The following is a 24,139-nucleotide window of genomic DNA, read 5'->3' as shown; positions in this document are numbered from 1 at the left end:
TGCAATAAACAGCCAAGAGCTGACCTTTACAAAAACACTGCTGCAAACTCCTGACATACATGCAAAACAACAGACTCTTTCTCCATATAACCGGATTCTGATACTCAACTAACTTCTGCTAAAGAATGTCCTAACCTAGCATCATCACACAATGTGGACTGTGAGAGATTTCTATTGAATCTGTCTTTGGTTCTACATACGCGACTGAAACTGTGTTTTTAGCAGCAGGCTCTAAAAAACCTGTTTAAAACAATCTGAACTCTGTGGTGCTTTAAACTTTAAAGACTAACCTATACCTGATGCGCCAAAAAAATGTTCTCTAGATGGCTCCATTAACAGCAGTCGAGAACAGTTTAAACTTGATTTTAGTCACCAGAACAGGCTTTAAAAACACTCATGAGCTTTGTGAACAGCAGGAGTTTTACATGATTCAGATTGGGGGGGGGGGGGGGGGGGGATAATAAATTGGTCACCACCCATTTCCAAATCTTGCCCATCTCCATCTCCATCTCTCTGAAGGCTGCATGGGCTACAGTAAAAGGTGTGCGCTGACTTACATTGATCATAGCATTGGAGGTGATCCTGAAGAGGGTGGCTCTCTCGTGGACTGATTTGATCTTGTCTCCGCTCTCGGCAGGGATCTTTAGGCTCTCCAGCTCGCTCAGGGATCTCTGCAGGGCTGCCCCATGCTTGCCGATGAGGTCGTTGCAGGTGCTCAGATCCTCGAGTTTGCTAGAGAGGGCTTTCAGGGTGCTGTGGATCTCACTCTTATCTGACTGAGAGGTGGACTCCTCGTCCCCTGAGTCATCTGCAATACAGAGACAGAGAAACAAGGTAACTAAATAGTATATGGTGCTGTACGATACAAGCTGATATTCACGGCAAGGGGCTGAAATAGTCACAGACAATGTACAGCATGGCAATATAAATGTTCACTACTGGAAAACCTATTAATCCTGCTCACCAAACACAACCCTAGCTGTTCGTATTCCTGAAAGATCTCAGACTGGTAATAGATTCCCGATCAACCCAAGTCGACAGAGTCATAAAAATGAATCCAGTGGAGGGGTTGAGTGGGTGTGAGATACCGAAGACATTAACAGCAACAGGGTAGAAAGCACACAACATTTCCTTGAATTTTTTACAGTGTTGCCAACACTAGCAGGCTGCTATCAAATAGCTCTCAGTGTGAGAGAATTGGGTGTGTGGGGGTATCTCTACAGTTCTTACAGTCATGCATATAGGTAGTATACAGTGGGCATGTAAAGTCTCAGAGAACACTCTGCAGTGTTGAGAAGAAACATATTGTAGATTATATGTGGTCCATATATCAGAAATATATTTTTCAACACCTTTCTGATTGTTTTGCTAGTTTTATTCACACATCATGGGCTGTAAATCACCTAGGGAATACATTTCTCAACTTTCGCCTGGGTGGTGTGGGCTGGCTCAGGCAGTGTTTGGCTGGCAGATCTAAGCAGTCAGTTTTAGCCTGGCTTGTTCGATAACATACAGTTTTCCTCATGAGGAGAGCAACTGAGAGTCCATCAAACCGCAACAGCATGCAGTAGAAACAGAGATGACATCTTGGAAACGTACTTTAAGCTCAGCGCTGTACTGTCTTGAGAGTGAGACAGCAATTACAACATAGCCTGCAGCTGTGCCATCCCTACACAGACAGAAGCAGAAAGTTATACTATGTGTTATGAGATTCGGAGCTGCACTCCCTTTAACAGTGGTCTCTAATTGCATTCTTACATAGTTAAAATGTAAGCATACAGAATGATATAATTCTGCTGGTTCCATTTGCAGTTTACACTCTACAACCTGGAGACACAGAATCCGAAGGTCACCAGTATGAATCACATTTTTGAATAATTGCTATTTTTAAATGAATTCACCAGCCTTTCCCTGAAAGCATAATATATTCACAGCTCTACATATTTTGTTTCTCTGCAGTCCAAGCTTCTCGTGTTCTTCGCATTGGGGAGATTGGTTTCTGCTGGTCAGCAATTCTAGCTGAGGCTGACAAGAGTTTGAATGGAAATCACTTTCCCAGTGGCAGACAGAAACGTAGCCTTATAATGATTTCTCACTGTGCACGTGGCTGACCACTTCATGAAAACAAAGCACTGCTGCAGCTGGGTGCCAGTGAAAGAGGCTGCATCTCTCTATGACTCCCAAACTGTAAGGAGCCAGCTGCCACACAAGCTGGTGTTCTGCAGGAAAGATGAAGGGTGAGGGCTTCCAACTCCCCTGCGTCTGGACACTGCTCTCTGAGTCGGGACTCTGGAGTCCGGGCACTTCGGATGTTAACATCCAGTTCCCTTTGCCTAAAATAAGGTTCTCTAACAGTACTAAAAATACATTGTTATATGTTTTTTGGTGAAACTTTCAATTTTATTGCTAAAGATTTTTTTTTTTATTACTACTGTGGTCAAAATTCCCCAGTGGTTCAAACTTGTTATCAACACATTTATTTCAGAAAGGACACCCAATAAAGTTTCCTAACCAGAAATAAACAACTCAGAACTCTACACTATATAAATACCACCTGCTATATTATATAATGGTCCTGTTTAACCTTGCAAAAGGATGCTTCATGAAAGACAAATGAATGAATGTCTTTGCAATAAATGCATTAACTGTAGGTAATTATTTATTATCTATAGATATTCTGGTCCTTAGAGATCTGTATGTGTGTGTGTCTAAGCACAGAACGCCTTTGCAATGATTAATGAAGAATATCCAGTATTTCACAGCAGACACCCACAGACATGTTATTGATATAGTGGAGGCACTCGTGCATTTGCTGCCTGGCTGCTTTGTTTGGATTGAGTTGGGCCATCACTTGCCCTGATCAAGACGTGACTCCACAAGGTACTAGAAGGTGTCTCAAGGGATGTTAACCCATTCACTAATATAACACCAGTCCAATTGCTATGAAACTTGCTGAGGACCTTCTTTGGCTACAGTTATGCAATGGATCATGACCTGGGGGTAACGAAAGGATGTCTGTCTGTCTTTGTGTTACGCTTACATATCTCTGTTGGCTAACAGATTAATCATCAGATGCCACTGACCCCAGCTCCTTAATGACTCGCAAGGTTAGTGGTAATTCAGGAACAGTTTTCTGAGTTTCACTGACTATTCAACTCTAGACGCACAACAGACCCCTACCTAACAGCACATCCATACAGCTCACATTGACAACTGATTAACAGGAGTCTTTCTGCGTCATACCTAGCTGGATGTTATTCCCAATAGAGAGCACATTAATTCAACTATGAGGTCCAGGATGGTGCATTTTGATTAGCCAGTAATGGAAATAATGCTAATCCTGCTAGTATTTATTCAGCATGTCATTATGGGATAAGTTGCTGTAGAGTATTGCAATGTTCTGGCATATAAAAGTAAAATAGCAACATGTAGTATGCAAAGCACTGTAATGTGTGTGTTTACTGTATATTGAAAAGAAAGGATATTCAAGAGAGTAATAAATGCAGTGCCTGAAGACAAAAAGGAATTTGCTGTAGGAACACTTGCAATTGCAGTGCTCTTACTAGACAATACAGATTGTGCAATTATACCTTGTTGAACCAAACTATGCATGTGCAGTTTGAAAAAATCTGTCACCACACTTTACACCTAATTGCAAAATAAATTGTAGACTGCTGCTGTAATAATTTAAAAAATATAAAATACAGCTCCTTAGCTATTGACAATCATTCTTTTTACTTATTTTTAAGGACTAGAAATCCGATAGTTCTTGTTTCTGCAGTCAGACAATCCTAAATCAATCAATTAACAAACAGCCAATAATATGCCCAATAACCCTTAATATATATTGACGGTTCTCGGAATTCCTTCCTTTCTTGTGTTTATTACCATTGTAAATTATCGACCTTCAAATGAATGAAAGACGTGACCTTTGAGGACTTCATCTACTGTACTTAGTCCAATTCTAAATTACAGTATAACCACAAACAATTTGAACCTCATGTTTCGTTTTTTGTATTCCCAAAAATATTGTGTCAAGCCCTCCATAAATGTAAAATTGCTTTCCATCCAACGATATTGATTTAGCGGCTTGTTTTATTCATGATAAAACCGCCTAATCTGTGACCTTGGGGCATTTCAAAACAGCTGACCACTTCCAAACAGGGTTTAACCGGGAATTGTGACAAGGCTTCTGAAAATGCAATTCCCCTCAGACATTAAGAAAACATGTCAAGATTCAAACAGCCTGTCTGCACATTCTACATCACGGTTTACTGGAGACTAGTAATGTCCGGAATCGTTTTTACTTCACCTTCACTTACAGTTAAAATCCTCTCAGCTTTTTAAACTTTTTACACCAATTACAATTCTAAAAACTTATCAGAAACCAATTGAGCCAATCCCTAACAACAAGGCCTGTTTTAAGGTGTTATTCTAGAACTGTTTCTTTTTTAATTTCAGCTCAAAATTGGACCAAGGGGGCAAACCCGACCCAATTTACGTGAATTATATAAAACAAACTTGATACCAACGTTATCTGTAGAAAAACTCCCATGAAAATGTCAGTTTTTGCAAGTGTAAGACAACACCTCCCCTGGAATTTCTCATCATCACAAACAAAGGAAACTTCCATTCAGAATTTGGCCCACTTTAGCTGGAATTAAAAATATATATATACTACAGTGTATAGCCCTAAGAATTTTACACAGCAGTCTCTGCAAACAGTGGTGGATCTGTTTAAATATAAATAAAATCCTGCCTGGTCTTGTATAATGCTGATTAGATACATTGATTAGACCCCAGTATGCATGATAGATGGTATAAAATACAGTGTAATAGGCATTCATGTTAAATTGTTCAAGACTGTTCTTAGATTCTGAACATTAAGCACATACTGTAAGAACATAAGAATACTTATGGATGGCCGTTCTACCCATCAATGCTCATCCAGTTCCTAGTAGCTGATTGATCTCAAAACTTTGTCAAGTTGGATCTTAAAGGATGCCAATGACTGAGCATCAACAACATTTTGTGAAAAGTGTCAGCCTCCACATCATTGCCAACTGTGTCTTTTCTGTTCTGAATTTAAAGTATTGGCTAGGGTTAACTTAGTCAACTTCATTTAAGTTTTATGAATACGGACTGAAAAAATAAAACCTTTTAAAATCATAAAACACACTTTAGCTGTTGCTACAGGTAACCTAATGAAGACAGACAGGATGTATTCTGATATCTTAATGAGAATAATAAATATCACAAGTTATCCCTTTTAATGTTAAGTTATTATTTTTAATTCAGTATTTCATTTCTGTGCAAAGTGCATTCTAGCTTGGTGGATAAAATGCCTGAACAAATAATTCAACACAACACTGTTAAATTTGCTTTTGAAAAAAGCAGTGCAAACTGCTTTAAACCAAGCCCGGCGTCTCTCCAATGTATCAGTCCCAATTTAGCACAGATGTTTCCATTAGCGAGCAGATTTTACAAATCATTTTACAAAACCATCATCCTACCGCAGCAAAACCTAGTGCAACATCTGCTTACTGCCTATTACATAAAGAAACGAAGGAGACATCTATAAAAATGACACTGTAATAATTTACTTACTAGCATAACATCCAAGGCATGAGTTTTTAGTCAATAGCAGAAAACCTGATAAACTTTACATTCGCCTTATTTATTCTTACCATAAAGGTGGCCTTGAGTTTCCATTTCTAAAGCAATTTCCCAGATAAAAACCTCCTGCAGTGCATCGGCCTGCAGCAGTACAGGCAATGTAACGGTGAGCCGTGCCCTCGCGCTAAAAGGACTTGCATATAAAAAAAGAACTAATGCAACATGAAGCAGCCGGCCCGCCAGCCAGAATCTTCATAGCAAAAGATTGGATTACAGAGGCTGTGGTTTAAATCACACAGCCCTTCTGAATGTGTTTACAAACCTACATGAGCAGCGCTGGAATACTTAGAGGATTTACTTTGTCATGCTGCACCTTCAACAATGTTGGTCTGTTAAGAGAGTATGCTTTGTACAATATGCTCAGCTCAGAAACTAAAGTTCAACGACCTACAGTAGCACAGCAAGGGAAAGGTTAAAGACGCAGAGGTCTATTTTAATGATCTGAACTGTAGCGGCTCAAAATAATGCTGTTCTTTATCTATCAAAAACAGCTGGGGATTTCCCCCATGGTAAAGTTACTGATCCATTTTTTAATATTACTACTGTACATGCATTCAAAATTACTTTTCCATTATGTATCCCCTCAATAATCAAGCATCACAATTGGAGGCAGTTATAAGATATAAGTAAAGGTATTTTTTTCTACAATCAAGATTTACAACTGAAATTGACAGACACTGTTCTAGGCGACTTGCTTACAACTGCATTGTTTTAAAACACTCAAAGCTGTTCAAAAGACTAATCTTGAGCTCGATCCGTCATGACCCGCTTGCAACTGGAGCTGTGCTTTCCTGACGTGCTGGTTTTCCATGAACCATTCCCAGAAAACCCTGGGAGACTTGAGGGACATGTTGGTGGAACGAGCTCCCACTATCATGCCCCTAGGGAAGTCACAGAGATCCTTCTGCTTTTCCATCATGGTTGCTGAATGGTTGCACAGAACTCTCACGCATATACGTCCAATGACACACGATACCGTGTGTGAATTGTTATACATTGCTTCTAATTTCTTTTGTCCGGTCTGTGTATATTATTCATGTCACACTGGTGACCAGTCCGGAGGGTTGCAGGAAGTACAAAGGCACTGTATCTGATTTGGTTATTCCCATTCAACAGGAACTGACCATCATAACCTATAAAGGTTTGGTAATTATAAATAATGGCTTTAGAAACACAATTTTGAGTGTATTCATTTCATTAAGCCAGGCAATGTTCCTAATGAAGAAGTATCACTTTTGAATGAAACGTACTAATGGGCACGGTCCACGGGTTACTCAGCAGAGATAAGGGAAACAAACTGTCCATTTATGTGTACAGGCAGCGTGAGCTGCAGTTTGTGCAAAGCAGGGCACTGTTACTGTCCTGTACTGTCCCAGGGCCTGCAGCCACTTCACATCCCCAGGAGAAGGAAGGGAAGAAGAAAACTATTTGACCATTCTGCAATTAATTCTCATTCGCTGAAAGTAATTAAGTAATTAATGATGCATTCACGTACTTGTAGTAGTAATTAAATTACTTAGCTTTAGTTCCACAAATGAATGTAATATTAGTTATTAAGGGTTGTGATTTTTTGGTATTCGTTGCTGTGTGAATATTAACATGACTCTATACTATATAGCCTGGTTTCACAGACCCTGTTTAATCCAAGATTAGTGCTAAGCCGGGTCTGTGAAACCAGTCACACATCTTTTTATGTACAAGGAATGTGTTAGATCTTTCAAATATGTATCCAACTTAACATACATTACAAATTGATCTCTGCACTTATCATAATCTGTTTCTCTATATTTTGAGACCCTTCTTCCCACAGTGAGTGGTGAGTGGATGGAATGGGCTACCTAGTCATGTCGTTGAGGCAGAATCACTTGTATACTTTAAAACCCGTCCTGACAGTTCTGAGATGAATCAGCTGCTTGAAACCACACAAGCTTCTCTCTTTTGGCCTTCTCTCTTTTGTAAAGTTTATTATGTTCTTAAGTGGAGCAGCCGGTCAAAAACTTTTTATTACAGTCTTTTATTAAACCGGGTTTAACCCTAACATCTCCTAGTCACTTTTAGTTTTTAGAGAGACTACAGTCCTCTTCACAGACCAAGCTCACTGTGTCACATCAAGTACAAACCCCATGATGAAAAGCATGAAAACACTTTGCAAGTTAATCAGTGAAGCAACATGATCGAATCAAACTGCACTGCAGTGAACACACCAAGACCAGCCGTATACCTTAAACCTACTGTACAGATTCAATGCAGATCTCATTATGCTGTATACCTAGGTTAAAGTTTGATCCCAAAAAATAAAACAAACCATGGTAGCCTACTATTATTTGGTACCCCTGTTCTTGTTGCAGTTTTTATTTTGTTGCAATAGAGGTACAGGAAGTGATTTCCATCCGTGCCATTTGATTTGAGAAGCTCTCAGGATGCATCTCTGCAAGAGGACCTTTGGGCAATACCAGAATTAATACTAAAAGACTGTGTCGAAACATTTGTCATTTAATTTATTTCAAAGTTTTGAAGTTATGAATAATACCAGAAGGAACCTTCCAATTCACTTTTCCAATTAAAAAATAAAAAGATAAAACACATATATCTCCATCTACAACATGAAAGACTGTTTTTTGTGTTTATAAACATTCTCTTTGGGTAAACAGTGCTCAGACAATGAGAATACACTTCTAACCCTCTCAAACAGTTGAAATAGGTTTCATAAACTGCCAACTTGATTTCATCAATCAAAACAGACTAGGAAAAAAAGACCTGAAGAAAATAGTCTTTTGTGGACAGGACTTAATATTGATAGTGCAAATACAAGGTCTGAAAATGGCTCTGAAAAACCTTTAAAATGCTGCTTTAAATCTGAAGATTTAGAAAGCGTCCAAATAAAACCCACATATTCTATTTTGTTTTTGTTCCGCACTCCAGTGTTTCAGTATTTGTTTTATTCAAATGTCCCTGACAGTGCCCCTAATTGCTTTCTCTACATTTCATCATCTTTTTTTCTTTCCACTCGCTTGCTCTGTTTTCACACTTGGCCGTCGTGTTCTAATGAATAGCAATGCTATGCTTGTATAACTATTCATTATACTATGTAACACAATTTTTGTTCCTGGGTAGTAAGTGTCATTTCCTAATTGCTTATGCCTCAAAAGTATAGAAAATGGCTATTATTCCCCACAAACTTTGCTTTTGTGACCAGGACAGTGATATTTTGAAATGTACCTATTTCCAATGAGAAAACGGGCGAATTTGTGTCTTTTCGTTCACATAAAGTCAGAAAAAAACAACATATGAATCCAAATTAACATGTATTTATACTAAAGTAATACAAAAATGACTACAAAAGATTTAGAAGTGAGTAGTTTTTCGAGATTTACGATTATACTGTAAATCACTTTCACGAATCAGCCCCCAAATGTAGTCTCCCATCATGTTCTTGTTATACTGTCCTTGGTAGCGACGTTCAAAGTCCAGTATATCCTGGTGGAAGCGCTCGCCTTGCTCCTCCAAGTACGCTCCCATGTTCTCCTTGAATTTATCAAGATGAGCATCAAGTATATGGACTTTGAGGGACATCCTACAGCCCATTGTTCCGTAGTTCTTCACCAGAGTCTCAACCAGCTCCACATAGTTTTTGGCCTTGTGATTGCCCAGGAAGCCCCGAACCACTGCGACAAAGCTGTTCCAAGCCGCTTTCTCCTTACTAGTGAGCTTCTTGGGGAATTCATTGCACTCCAGGATCTTCTTTATCTGTGATCCGACGAAGACACCGGCTTTGACCTTTGCCTCAGACAGCTTAGGGAAGAAGTCTGAAGGTACTTGAAGGCTGCCGACTCCTTATCTAGAGCTCTGACAAATTGTTTCATAAGGCCCAATTTGATGTGCAGTGGTGGCATCAGCACCTTCCGGGGGTCCACCAGTGGCTCCCACTTGACGTTGTTCCTCCCCACAGACAACTCGGTCCGCTGTGGCCAGTCCCGCCTGTGGTAGTGCGCCTTGGTGTCCCTGCTGTCCCAAAGGCAAAGATAGCAGGGAAACTTCGTAAAACCGAATGCCACCATTGCAGCCTCTTGATGCCATCTCAGAAAAATGCAGATATGTATCCACTTAGGCAGCTGGAACTAAACTGAACTGGTGGGCTTAAGGCCCCTGTATTTATACTACTATTTATATTACTGGAAAGTTCTAGAAGTTACTCTAAGTTTACTCAGCACTGAATCTATCTGGAATATTCTGGAAAATAGGTACATTTCAAAATATCACTGTCCTGGTCACAAAAGCAAAGTTTGTGGGGAATAATAGCCATTTTTTATACTTTTGAGGCATAAGCAATTAGGAAATAACACTTACTACCCAGGAACCAAAAAAATAATAATTTGTTACACGGTGTTATCATTTTGGAAGCTACTCTACAGCACACAGGTGCCCTGCAGGAGTCAATCACATTAGTACAGTTCAGAGTTTTTATAACAGCTCTTATGCGAAGTAATGCTAGCACAGTATCCAGTTTTTGCATTCTGTGCATAAATGATTCCTTATGACTGCAAATGAATTTCAACATATGATTATGAACTAGATTTTTTGAACAAAAAACAAGCATCCCCAGGTGAATTATGCAAGGGGGATGGTAGCTCAGATGACATTATAACAAAGTCAAATGGATACGTGAAATGCATTGCTCCACCTGTAATGGCAAGAGAGAATCATAGAATACAGCCATGTACAGCTAAAGACACTGGGGTATATCTGATTATCTAAAACGGACGAATCTAGATATTACTCTTCACAGTGATGCTTTCCTTTGCCCTTTTACATTGACATTTCATTGGAGGGATACGTGACCATTCCCCAGGGATGTCTATTCTCCAAAAAGTCATTAATTTAAGGCCAGATTTAGATACGCAAACACCTACCAACCAAGCGCCTCTATTTATGTCAGATTTGCTGTCTTGACTGTCGAGACTGACAAACAGTAGATGCAGCCATTAGATATTACAGAATAGATATCTGGGATTCCATAAGAAATTCAATATTGAGGGAAGGCCTGTTAGCACAAATGTATGAGCGGAATATAAAATATGTAAATGTTGCCTTGTTTGCCAGAGAGGATTGACAGACTCCAGTGCAGTCGTGCTCCTTTTCTGTTGTGCTCTTTTCCCCCCCATTTGAAGTCAAGTTACTGGAGGCTGTGAATTAAACCGTTGCCATGGAAACAGCTGAGCTACCCACGCAATTGGAGAAGGGGGTTATTTTTAGAAGCGTGGTGACGCACTTTAGTCTTCTGTATGGATAGCTCGTCTGCCAGAGGGAGGAAGCAGTGGGGAGTTTGAGAACAGAGCAGACAAAACAGAGAAAGAGGGAACTTGAAAGCCAATGAATTACTGAGTTTGCAAATCGATATTCTCCAGCATCTGCACTCATCGGAGAGGTTCTCTTCACAATAGCCTCACATCTTAAAGGAAGGGCTCTATATTCAACACAGGAAAGCAACATCAAAGTGGTGCTTTATCTCTTGAGTTTTGCCTTCTATCATTAATAAGGGAGTGGAAAGGGGTTGTTTTGCGTTGCCCATTTGTTTTACACACTTCTCCTCAGAATGCACATGTAATCTGATTAAGCTTTTCAGTTTCTTGAAACGACTTCTTTTTTGAGACAGATAATTGTGGTAATGGATTACATTTTACATGAAAAAATAACACTGTTATAGGACTCTGGCAAACACATCACATGGAAAATCAGAAAGTGCTTCAACAGTGCAAGTTGAGCGAGATTGATGGTCGGATCTTCAAAATAATATTTCGAGCTGAAGCTTAACCAAACTGAAACAAATATATCTTTGAAATGAAGCCTGAGAAGTAACCATTTGTAGCTGTAACTAATTAGATTTGTCACTTTCATAAATTTAACAGCCTCCAAGAAGCCAAGCTCAGTGGGAGTTTTAGCACCAGGACTGCCCAGCTTAAATATTTCAGAGATGCAGGGAAGGGAAGATAAACATACAAAACAAGGCTGAATAAGAAAGCTAAGAACCCATTTGGCAAACACATATTTGTTGGATATTAAATAGTGAACATTGACACGGTTTATATAAAGCATAACAGGAATGGTTATGCACTGTGTGGTTGTTTACAGTTACCCTCATAAAGAAAAGGAACACAGCACTCTCCATGTACTGTGTGTTCAGGGAGTATTCCGTTTATATTAGCACTACAATGGGCAATGAATATGTTTAAATATGAAATCGCTGGATTTGGGGAATTAGTTTCCTAATACCAAGCCCTGCATCTGCTTGGCAATGTGGTGTAATTTGGAAAAGTGCAATTTGCCATGTCATTCTGTTGTTGGATTTGAATGAATGCAATCCAAAATTAGATCAGGTAAAAAGTTATTGTCGCTGTAGAGCTGAGTATGCAAAAATAACTGGAAAAAAAAAAAAAAGAAAGCAGCATATTATAGCATTAGGAGTTGGGCCACACTCATGCCAATGAGACTTTTCTAAAGACACATTCCCATCTGACACTGGGAGTTAAAACCAAGTTCAAATCAGTCCTGACTGTTTCCATCATCCACAGACTGAGATCAAACCGGTTTGAATTGGGACTCTGAAATCTCCAGATCAATCTGATGGAAGATGTTACCTAATGAGCAAGAGGGGGCTCGTATTAATCCTGCAAAAGAAAACGGCACCTTTAGGCTTTTAAAGGTTTCTGACCTGTACTTCTGGCAGTTACGGGTAACAATTTTTACATTGCTAAGTGAACGAGGCAGACAAGAGGGGCGCTACAGTTTCAATCACAAACTAGAACGCATGTAAGTCCCCTTGACCCTGTTTCTAAAACTCTGAGCAACAAAATGTGACGTGTGACAAGTGTGGCACACATAAATAGAGATAGATAACACAAATAACAATCGTAAAGGCAACCCACATTGTTTAGCCATGTATTAATATACTCTATACAGCTTGAGCTACCATCACATTAAATCTATGGTTTATTTATCACTGGTAGTTAATTACAGCTTTTCTAATTGAGCAATGCAAATTACTGCAAAAAAAGACATTACAGCTGCCAACTCGTAATGCAAGCTTTTGTCTTGAAATTAAATTGTTTTCTCATACTGTCTGCTACACAGACTACGTATGTACTGCATTAATGCATTGTATATCACAAACTTCAAACACAAATACTTTACTGGAGTAAAGTCATTTACTGGAGTGTTTTTTTCTAGTCTTTAATTAATTACTGTTTTTTAAAGATGAAAGATTGGGATATTATTCCAGACAAACTCCGTTTCAGAACCTCTGTATCTGTGGGATGTGTAAATAGTGGTTTTGCCCCATTAGGTATACTTGCCTATTAAAAAGATCCCCACACAGACAGTCACAACAGTAGAAAAAATCAAATTCAGCGTTTTGCTGACTTTATTGAAAGGGAACTAAATTATATTAAATAGTCAGTCTACCAGATGTTTAGAATGAAAGAAAAATCTTAAGGCTGACCTCATGGATCATGCAGAGTGCAACTTCCCTTTAAGACACTGTCCAGAATATTACTGTTTGGTTCTGTTTTTGTAAATTGAGCAGGTGTTCTTCTCTGTTAAATCTGAAAATATGTCTCGAAGTCAAATAAATATTCTGGCTAATACTTTTGTGAGGGTTGTCAACAGATATCGTAAGCATCTTTTCCTTTCCTGTGTTGAGTAAATCTTGTGGTGTATGGTCGACACACCCATAACTATAAACTACCCATCAAATATTCTAAATTAAAACTATAATGCACAAACTTTTATTTAGAGTGCCCAATTATTTTACTCACAGCTACTCCCCAGGAGAACTGAAGGTTAGTGGGCGTCCTCTGATCCTATGATCCCACGACTAAGCCAATTGCCTCTTTACACCCAGGAACTCAAGAGTGGATGTTGACAAGCTACAGGCCTCTGGAAGACAAAGACCAGCCCTGCAGGAGTCCACCTGAGCTCACCAGGCCAGCAGGGTCTGCTGTAGGGCAATGAGGAGAAACAGTCCCTGCAGAAGCACCAGAGCCAATGTGACACTCTGGAATCCCAAGAGAAGACTTTACACAGCCAGGGCGTGACCCTGCGCTCCATTGTACACTACAAGGCCATGCTTTTACCAGGTGAGCCACTCGGGGACCTCTCTAAGGCACAAACTTTTGAGACAAACTATTTCTTAAAACTATAAATAAAGATATATATTACTTCTTTGCATGTATAAAAGTGGTTACAATGTAAGTAGCATATAGGCCTATTATTCTTTTTTCTTTTCATAATTCCTTCTGCAGTTTCAAAAGTTTTAGATTCTGAATTTTAAATTACTTTCATCATCATCCCCCCACCCCCCCCAAGTCTTCAAAGAACACAGCAGTTTAAGAACACTGAACAAGTTCTCTGAGCAAACAATTTCCATACCAAAGCAGTCCCATGACATCTGTTCCACTAAGCTGCGTTAATTGCAATCCTACATTGACAAGTGGGACCACAAATAGCATCATTTTATGCATAAATGCTTTCTGTAATGTCTATCCAGAAACTGTGGTCACACAGTGGCAATCGCAAGCTTGTCAACAGGAATCAGCCTGCCTTGCTAAACACCTGCTTCATTAGAGCACAGAAAAAAGACCAGCCTTTTAACACAATAATTCCATTAATCTTACCTGTTGTTCATTGATGTTCACTGTACTACACTTGGTTAAGAAATCTCTGTATACAAGCCATGCTTTCAGTTCCACTTGCTTGGTCAGTTCACCTGGCCATAGCTTCTTAACTCACTGGTAACATGCTTTGATCCAGAAGACATTGCTGAGGTGACATGACCCAGGAAGTCTAAGTGTAATTAGATTTTGTTGATAATAAGGCATAGTATCTGAGAACTTCCTTTAACCTACAGTAGTACCAGATCTCATGTTCTTAAAAGAAAACAAATCTGACACCTGTATGTAGCTAATGGAAGCGCAAAACCAGTACAATTTCTGAAATGATTTTGTTAGCTTCAACTCTCTTTTTACTGTGTATGTTTCCTATTTAGAGGTTCAGCAGACTCTAATCCAAACCACTTGGGACCAGACCTGGTTCAGATTAGGGATTTTATTATTATTTGTTTATTTAGCAGACGCCTTTATCCAAGGCGACTTACAGAGTCACTTACAATTACGTCTCACCCGAAAGACGGAGCACAAGGAGGTTAAGTGACTTGCTCCTTGTGCTCCGTCTTTCGGGTGAGACGTAATTGTAAGTGACTTGTTTGGAATGCTGATCATAATCTGTACCACACTAAAAATGAAATATCTAATCTTTCTTTTAGGTTTCTGAAACTTACATTTCATCAAAATGTGTAATAACCTTGGCTGTCAAGCGATTAAAAAAAATCCTGAGATTAAGAAAATGTTAAATTAATCGCATATTTAATTGATACAATTACTGCATCCATCTCATTTAAGTTTGTTTTATTATTATTATTATTATTATTATTATTATTATTATTATCCAATAAACAACGCAGCCTAAAAACCCTGTTTTCCCATTTCTGGATTCTCTTTATAGTTTTATATTTATTTACAATCCAGCATTGTTGCTAAATTGTTTGAACCAACTGCTAAATCACAATGGAGTTTATTTTATTAATAATTTGAAATTGCCTACATAAAACAAAACATTCAGTGACTAATGATTATATCCTCCATAATTGAAAATAATATTTTTAAAATAAATATGGTTATTGAAAGAACTGATACTGGAACTCACTTTGATAGTAGATACAAGTAACCCTCTTTCTATCCAATGAACCGTCAGAAAGTAAAAAATAAATAAATAAACTTCCTATTCACAAGTCCTTCAGTTTGAGTGCTTTGCTTCATAATGCGGTTCCGTGACTCATTTTATACTCAGACGATGACGACACTCATTCAATCCTGGCATGCACTCAAGTGTATTAAAATGGTGCCGCAGGAAATGAATTACGGTATGCTAAGAGGGACAAGACAGGAGTCTGATTAACATGTGTTAAAAAAATTAATCTCTCCAAAAAAGTATGCGTTAACTGCAATTAATTGACAGCCCTGGTAATATCCCTTCCAATAAAAGCAAACATAGACAATGTGAATCATCACGGAATTATGATTCTGAAGTTTGGTTTGTACAGCTGCTATCAGCCTGCTTTTCATTATGAGAGCAGTGGGGTTTGGAGCATAGATCAGACTAGAAAGTTTCGGATTCGTATACCGTAATTACTTAGTCGCATCCATAAATTCAAAACCAAATACGGTTGTGTCTTATGCTGCTGTTGGTATTATTAACTCATCAGCCACTCGGAGGAGATCCATTACACTTAATCATAGCTCATCCTCACGTGTAAGCACAAGTGTGCGCGTCAACCCAGGCTCAGGGAGTTTCAACATCAGATTCGTCTCTGTGGCCACCCCCAGGATCCGCAGCGACTTTAAAGAGAATCACGTGTCTTGAAAGCAGTTCCAACTTTCCCATAGGGCTCCACTGTAATGGCCTGGCATCTCAGCCCGTTGAATTGAATGGAGAGGCAGGGTCTGGACGCAAACCGCTAACCTCACGATTAAATAAACGAATGTCTTATCATTCCACTAAAAAGCAAGCTCTGTCAAGAGGTACAGTAAGTACGTGTCTTCTGCCGATGTCAGTATTATTAACTAATCAGCCACAACACATCATAACTATGAGCAATTTCAACAGGAAACAGCACTTTTAACTGCAATCATGTTATTTCTAAGGGATTTCACCACAGACTGTGTTTTGTTGATTATAATCTTCTATGCCAGCTGTTAACTAAGGTAGCAGAGTCCTACAAAGTGATGGCAGAGGGAAGAGAGGGGGAAGTCTTCTGGAGATGGCTCCCTCACTCCTGACACACAACAGCGATGAGTGATGAATGCTGAATAAAGCCCCTTAAGAGTTGGATGCCAGCAATTTAAAGCACAATGCCTGACTGAACATCAAAGCCTTGTGGCCGTGAAAACAGCAGCTGGGAAGTGTGTTGATCCCGGTAAGGGAAGGCAAACAGCAGATTGCATTCTGTATACAAGCAGCCCGACAGTGAATTGTCACCGTATTGTGACATTTATCATGATGTCAAAGTAAAACACATACTGGTCGGTTGAAGAGCTCCTGTATTGGCTGTGGGGTGAAATTTGATGGTAAAGTACAGCATGTGCCTGGCTGTTGCATACTTGTAGTCATTTTAACTGAGGTCAAAAAACTGAACCCCCAGTTAGAAATCTGGGTAAAATTCTCCCCGTTTTTGGGTTACCACTTTTAAAATGTGCAGGTCATCACGTCTTAGTGGCTTTTTAAAACGCAAAGGTTTAAAGAACTGATGTGGACTAAATAGAGCTCTCTGCATCTTGTCTAAACCTACATCAGCGTAACCATTAACCTTTCCCCCTGCAACACTCTTGCTCTAATTGTAAGACCACATACAGTAGAGCAAATGTTATATTTCTTTTATCCTAGGGGCAGAGTGTTGCAGGGGAAGAAGTTAATGGTTACACCATAGTGTACGTAGAGTTTAGACATGATTCTGAGAGCTCTATTGAGGCCCTAGTGCTTTAAACCTCTGAAAGTGGCCAGGATCACTGACACAGAGTCTAAACAAGAAGAAGAATACAGAACATTAGTTAAGATAACTCTGATACTGTGTGTCATACCTACACCAAGTTACTCTTAACTACCAATAGCAATGGCAGTAAATAAGATGATTGTATCCTTCCTGTTTCACAGCTACATCAGTAATGTCTGCTGTGAATCTGCTGATCTGCTGTGATGCATTGCATTTGGTCAATGAAGAGTGAATCATGGGTAATTGAACCGTTTAAAATACATCAAAATGAACTACAGAAGCCGACAGCAGTCGTCGGTTTCCAAGGAAAAGCTAATCCCGAGGGACACAGACAGCTTAGAGAGATTTAAGGGAAATACTCTTATTCTCAGATTGGTCTAGACCTAAGGAAGGCCACTGAACTGTTCTTAGAAGCCTCCTTTATATTTATAATCGTGACGTTTTTCAAGAAATATAAATAAAAATAAGCACGTCAGTGCTGTTCATCCCTCGCCACGGCTGTAAATTCGAAATGAAAAAGCAGGTAACCATGGCCTATACCTAGTATGTGCACATGTAATAATGTGTGTTTGACATGCTGACAGACAACTCCATACACCCCCTGATTATAATCACAACTGATTCTCTATAAATATGCAAGCTTGATCCCAACTGGGTAAGCGGTTCTCTACTTAAATGCAACACTTTAAAGCTCTAAACTCTAAATTCTAAACCTCATAAAACTATAAATTATAAACCAAGCAGACTGAGTCATCCTGTCCAAAATATAACCTAAAACCACTTTTTACACAAAAATATTCGCTTGGTTTATAACAGCATTAATATCCTCCGTGTTGATCGTTACCTGTAACTGACCTCTCTAACTGTTGCCTCAGTCAATTATCAAGCAGGTACCGATGTCTGCATCAGACAATGTTTAAATGACATACAGAAAGACAGCTGGACAGACCGTTAAAGTCATGATCCATTCAATAACTTATTCTAAAGAAAGCCTTTAGCAAGTTTCACTACAACTGGACGAGTCATTTCTTTAGATATAGTCAGAAGCTGTGTATGCTTGTCTCCACTATGATGCGCTGATGGGGATATACCTGATATTAATTCATATTAAATGTTACCAATGAATAAAACATAAGCAGTTTATAAAGCATGTCTAATATGTTTAACACAGTGGCACCTCCAATTATTAATATCGTTACCCTAACGTTCAGTATCCATACTTTTATTTATGTGATATCAACAAAAGCATGCTTTAGAAGTTCTCAAGGTATAGTTAACATTTACAGAGGTCTTAGTCTGATCAAAGCAAAACTATCTTCTAATCAGTTTGCCAGGAGAAAGCAGATTTTCCTTCTTAACATCACAGTGTATCCAGACCCATCTCCCTCTGGCAACAATGCTCTGTTGTGATTGCCGCACATTTCAAACCGGAGCAGGAGAGAGCAGGATCTGAATACAATGTTTATGAGAGAAATTATTTCTTCTGGGAAAAAGTTGACAGATATTGTTTCCATCTAATTCCTGAGCTATGAAAATAAAAATGTCAAAACAATTTTAAAAAATATATGTCGCTGTAATACGGACAAATCTGGAAGCAGCAAAAGTATAGGAATGCATTTCTTGAAAAAGGTCCCTTATAAAAAGGTTCATCATAGTAAAAGCATTGCAAATTATAATAATGCATAGTAAAAGCACGGTAAACCATGGTAACCTGTGGCAATTGCATAGTACAACCATGGGAAAACTGTAGAATTACAGTGCAAATTAACCATGGTGAACTTTAAAGGGGTGCTCTGCAACCCTTTAAATATGTTATTGTAATTTATAATAGCAATAACGCCCTAAATGTAAAAGCCACTGTCAACAACTTTATACATTCAAAGACACATTCCAACACGCTTACAACCATGCATAAGAAGTAACCATCAATGTGATTGAACAACATAGGAATACTTTGCAAACTAATGGATTCCAGCCAAAGTCAAGTGCTACATTTTCTGCACAATACTAATGCTCACCCCACATAGTGTAGTTTACAAACACCCACAAGCCTCATACCACACATCTGAAATAGCATCCAGCACTGATTATAACAATTGGTTTAAACTTCCTCATGCTCTAGTTTCATCAGAAGCACTTGACACTGATAGTGGCATGCAATCTGATAAACCAAGCTTAATGCATAAATGCATTATACCCAGACAATCCTCTGAGAGTCCTCTGTAATTACTGCAGCAAACAAAACACAGATATACCACAGGAGGTGTTTTTTTGTATTAATCAATTATACAAATATTGAACAGCTGCAGGCAGCACAAGCATTTAAAACCCAGTGCGTTATGTAAAGGCAGTCAAACCACTGTCACATGCGGGAGAGGGAGAGAGCGAGAGAGCACGAGAGAGAGGGGAGGAGAGAGAAAGAGAGAGAAGGGGAGTGAGAGCAAGAGTGACAGAGAAAGAGAGGGGGAGAGAGAGAGAGAGAGAGAGAGAGAGACAGTAAGAGGGAGAGAAAGACAGAGCGAGAGAGAAATGCTTAAAAGGAAATTCAAAGTCGTCATGCTGATGGGAAAATGCTTTCTTGTATGGGCTGGGTTGTATCATTGATCATGCAGTAAAAATAAATAAATAAATAAATAAATAAATAAATACCGGTGAAATGTGATGGCTTAATGGGAGGCCTCAACACAAGGATGCCCAGACAGGCCACTCACTAACCCTTCTTACATTTACTGAGGCAGCCCGAGTTGCAGAAAGAGCGAACGGCTCCTGTTTCCCAGCAGCCCCTACCCTTCATAACCTCAGCGCTCGGAGCAGCTTTGGCACTACAGTCGCATGGACGGGAGAAGTTTGTGTCCTTATTTAGCAGTCAGTTGAAATACTGCATAACTGCATGCGTATTCCCAGGCAGAAGCCTTCTCTCTCTCTCTCTGCGCACACACTCTCTCACACACACACACACGCTATGCACATTATCCATTCCTTCCACATATTTTTTTTTTTTATCAATGCAGCACCAAAAAGCACTCAGCAGCAGCCGCCATCAAAAGCATGGACCAGAATGCACTGCTCAGTGCTGTACTTGAGTGCACAAGTCAATACTTAACTACTTCAGGAGCTGCTTCGATCAGATGCTGTTCTGCTTCTTAGAGCGCCAGCCTGGTAGCTTCTATAAAAGGAACAGGAGGATATACTGCTGTTCAAGTATCAGGAGTACTAGGCTAATACATTTGTGTTTCTCATTAGAGGAATCAGTTTGGTGGTCTGGAGCCCCACTTCAGTGCAATCGACAAACACAAAGCCAACACAAGACAATATGAAAACCTGATCGGAAAACTAAAAAGGATACACCATGAATGTCGAGTAAATGCTGAGGTTGGTCTACAAATGAGCATGACCGACTTACTGATAAGCACCTGAAGGGGATGTGCTGTTTACAGCCATCCTCATGAGTGAAACAACCACAGCACTCTATGAACATTCCGGGAGTATTCTGTTCATATACAAGTACAATGGATGCAAATTGATCAAACCTAAATGAAATCAAGCACTGCATCTGCTTAGCAGCGTCATTTGGAATGGTGTGATTTGCCCGGCAATTCTGTTGTTGGATTTTAATGCATGCAAGATAGATTCCAAAATGAGATCCGCTAAAACATTAAATAAGTACGTTTAGTTGGGAATATTTGCTGAGAAAAACAATCGTCAATATGACACTAATGACATGCAACATCTCAGAGCTGCTCATTCATTGAAGCACACACAGGCTGACAGTGCTGGGAATCTGAAGTCCTCTTCTCATGAAGCATCAATGATCTGTGCAGTCTTGGGTACAGAAGCACCTGACAACTGAGCTCCTGCTATCAGCGCTCTACCAGACAATTGTGATTCAAAAACCTACTTGCAATAAGGACCTTTAAAAATTATTTCATCCCTGTTATTTTTAAATAATCAATCCCCACACCAGCTCAGGAGAACTGAAGGTTGTTTCCGATCACCAAGCCAATCGCCACCTACAGTGGAGGCCACTTCCCCTTGAGGACAAACGGCAATCCTGCAGGTATCTGCTTGAACTCACCAGGCACCTGGCCAGTAGGGGCCGCTGCTGAGCAGTGAGGTGACTCAGTCCCTGCCAATTCTGCATGCCTAACTCTGGGAGATGCAGCTTTTATATACTGTATTACAGAAGGATGGGGTGAAATTTGATTGGCAGACCATTTACACAAAAGCATCTATGCCTTTGTTGATACTGTCAGCACTCGGATATCTGTTACCCAGATACAAGTCAGTCAGTCACATTTTACCGCCCTTGTATTAAGAATAAAATTAACCCCCATATATATATATGTAGCAAATTAATGCACTTACCCGTCACATGTGATCACCAGTTTTCTGATACAAAGCCAATCTCTTCAATGTACAATTGATCTGAATATCTGTCACAGCCCGCGTTTAAAAAAAAAAAAAAGAAATCTCTCTAATGCCACATCAGACTTATCTTGTGCTTATATTGTGCAGTTATACAACGCTTCCTCCAGTTTCACCTGACGAAAATGCAGCCAAAACAAAGTGAACGAGACAAGCTAGGGTAATGTAACAGTTAATAATTAAACAGTTTTAGATACTGTGATGTATTTTTTATTTTTTTTGTGCATTTTGCTGTTGGGTCATTAACGGGGAATTTTACATACTGCTGCAATATGTAACAGATTTAAAAGTATGTACTGTATTACAGTCTCTTTTGGCAAGTGATATTTTCAGAATCATATTGTTCTGAATCAAAATACTTCTTCTGTTAAAAATATAGTACTGTAACAACAAAACCAATACAGTACATCTAAATGGAAGCCTACTTATTTTAAAACACAGTCCTTTCACATATGTATTTTTGATATTGTCCATTTTTCAAGGAACACAAAAAAGATACAAGGTTTGGAACGGGCCAAAATGAAATAATCAGGTATGCGTCACACGCATTTAACTGAAGTGAAGTCAAAATTTTATAGGGTTGGATATGTGAGTGCTGACTGTAAAACATGTTTGTAAAATATATTGCTCTCTGTGTTGTTTTTGTTTTCTGTGGTATGAAAAATCAAGGGAAAAAAACAAAACATTTTGATATTGGATTTTGCACAATGTACCTAACAGCACATTACCTCTGCTCCCACAGTACCTAGGTAACTCAATTGTATAACTCATTGTTTTTCATTTTTTGTGCAGTAAATGTGAGGGCCCAACAGCAAATGTATACATCAAAGGGATATTCTAACTGTATTGTGTTGCTCCTGTCTCTCTTCTATGTGAATCAGATTAAATGATTATCCTGTAGAAATATTACAAGAAACTAGTAACATGCTTTGATAAACGTTTCAACTAGAAGACTTCAAAAAGGACTACAATGATCACATTTGGACACAATTACACAGAGTTAACAAAATAACTCCAGTAAGTACCTAGGCTATCATTTTGAAGGTCTCACATTTTTCTACAGAATCCAAATTACTAATAAACTAAAATTTACCAATCGCTTTTCATTTTAACGATGCTTTCCAATCTGAATCTAAATGTCACTTATAACAAAGTGATTTCTATTCACAGCAGAACACACACAAATGATGTATTTGGGTGCCAGTCAAAAGTTAAGATTGTCAGTATTAAAAACATGTAGTTTACATATTTATCCATTACACCTCTTATCTAGCGTTATACAAATTAACCCTTCTTTGACCGAGTACCCGTTCAACTATGGTCTCATAATTTGTCATGGAATTTTCCTTTTTCCTTTCAGTGTTTCTACAGAATTACAATGCGCCGGTCCAGATTTATTCTCACAGCACTGATTCCTATTACAGCGCTAGAGGAGCTCTGATATCTGGGTAAAACACACTGTAAGGGCTGCCATCCATTTCTGAACCACACATTATTTTTATTACACTGTATACTGTACAGTATTTAATCATTTTTATTACGGGCACTGTGTTCAGCAATCCGTGCATAATGTATTAAATCTCAACACATGTGCATACATCAAAATACAAATAACTTGTAACGTACATAAAAAAGAGAAATCATGCAAGCACTTACAGGAGTTATTTTAAAATAATATTTAAAGTTCATTTTGTTAATTTCAATATTGCAATGAATGTTCATTTGAAATGCAGCCAGTCGTCATGTTGATTGGTTGAGAAGCATGGAAAAGTAGATTTAAAATGCCCAGTGTCGCCTCTCCTCTGCAACCCACTTACCAGCCTGACGGATTAAACCCAGTCGCCTTCTTTCACCTGTTAAACCCGCCACTAAACCCTGGAGACGAGGATCGAGTCAGGGAAGCATCCACTTAGCCTGGTTTAGGATTTGCTGAATCGTAATGAGGTCATTTCCATTGCTCTCTTTAGCTAATGGGATATAGCTTCATAGTGTTTAACAAACAAAGACTCTTCAAATACCAAGTGCGCTCTTCCTGTTACCCCCCCTCCATTAAAACCCTCTTGAGGTCTCCTGAGTAACAAGCTTCAGTTTTTAACATCCTTAGCTGCACATCACACGCACACTTTATATAACAGCTCCCTTGGCATCTCGGAATTTATATAAAAGATGCATCTCTCTGTTGAAAGCCAGTTTCAGTTATGATGGCCAAGACAGCAGATCTGACAGAGTGTTTATCCAGCACCACACTCAACTGTATATCATAAGCTTTGCTTGCTTGGTTTCTTGTGGCATGAAGATCCTTTGATGGTATTACAGCCTTATATGTACAATTTTGTTGTACTTTATATGATTTACAGGACACGGTCCAAGTATAGCAAGACACAATATTGACCTATAGTGGCTTTATATTTACATTCCTGAATATGATATTAACTACTG

General features: G+C 39.0%; 1 protein-coding gene across 4 annotated transcripts in view; it reads right to left on the bottom strand.

Moving 5' to 3' along the window:
- The window catches only part of LOC117426706 (oxysterol-binding protein 2-like), a 110,050-nt gene that overhangs the window by 51,224 nt on the left and 34,687 nt on the right, over window positions 1-24,139 (bottom strand). For 3 of the 4 annotated variants that reach the window (XM_059033304.1, XM_059033305.1, XM_059033308.1), the window contains one exon: window positions 558-808. In XM_059033304.1, the coding sequence (XP_058889287.1) occupies window positions 558-808 (251 nt within the window). Of the gene's footprint in view, window positions 1-557; window positions 809-5,687; window positions 5,810-24,139 lie in introns of those variants that run through there. The other variant, XM_059033307.1, reaches the window with a different exon arrangement.

The sequence above is a fragment of the Acipenser ruthenus genome, chromosome 11 (genome assembly GCF_902713425.1).
Source record: "Acipenser ruthenus chromosome 11, fAciRut3.2 maternal haplotype, whole genome shotgun sequence".
Lineage (NCBI taxonomy): Eukaryota > Metazoa > Chordata > Actinopteri > Acipenseriformes > Acipenseridae > Acipenser > Acipenser ruthenus.
The sequence above is the reverse complement of the archived record's forward strand: the minus strand, read 5'-3'. Positions and strand labels throughout refer to the sequence as shown.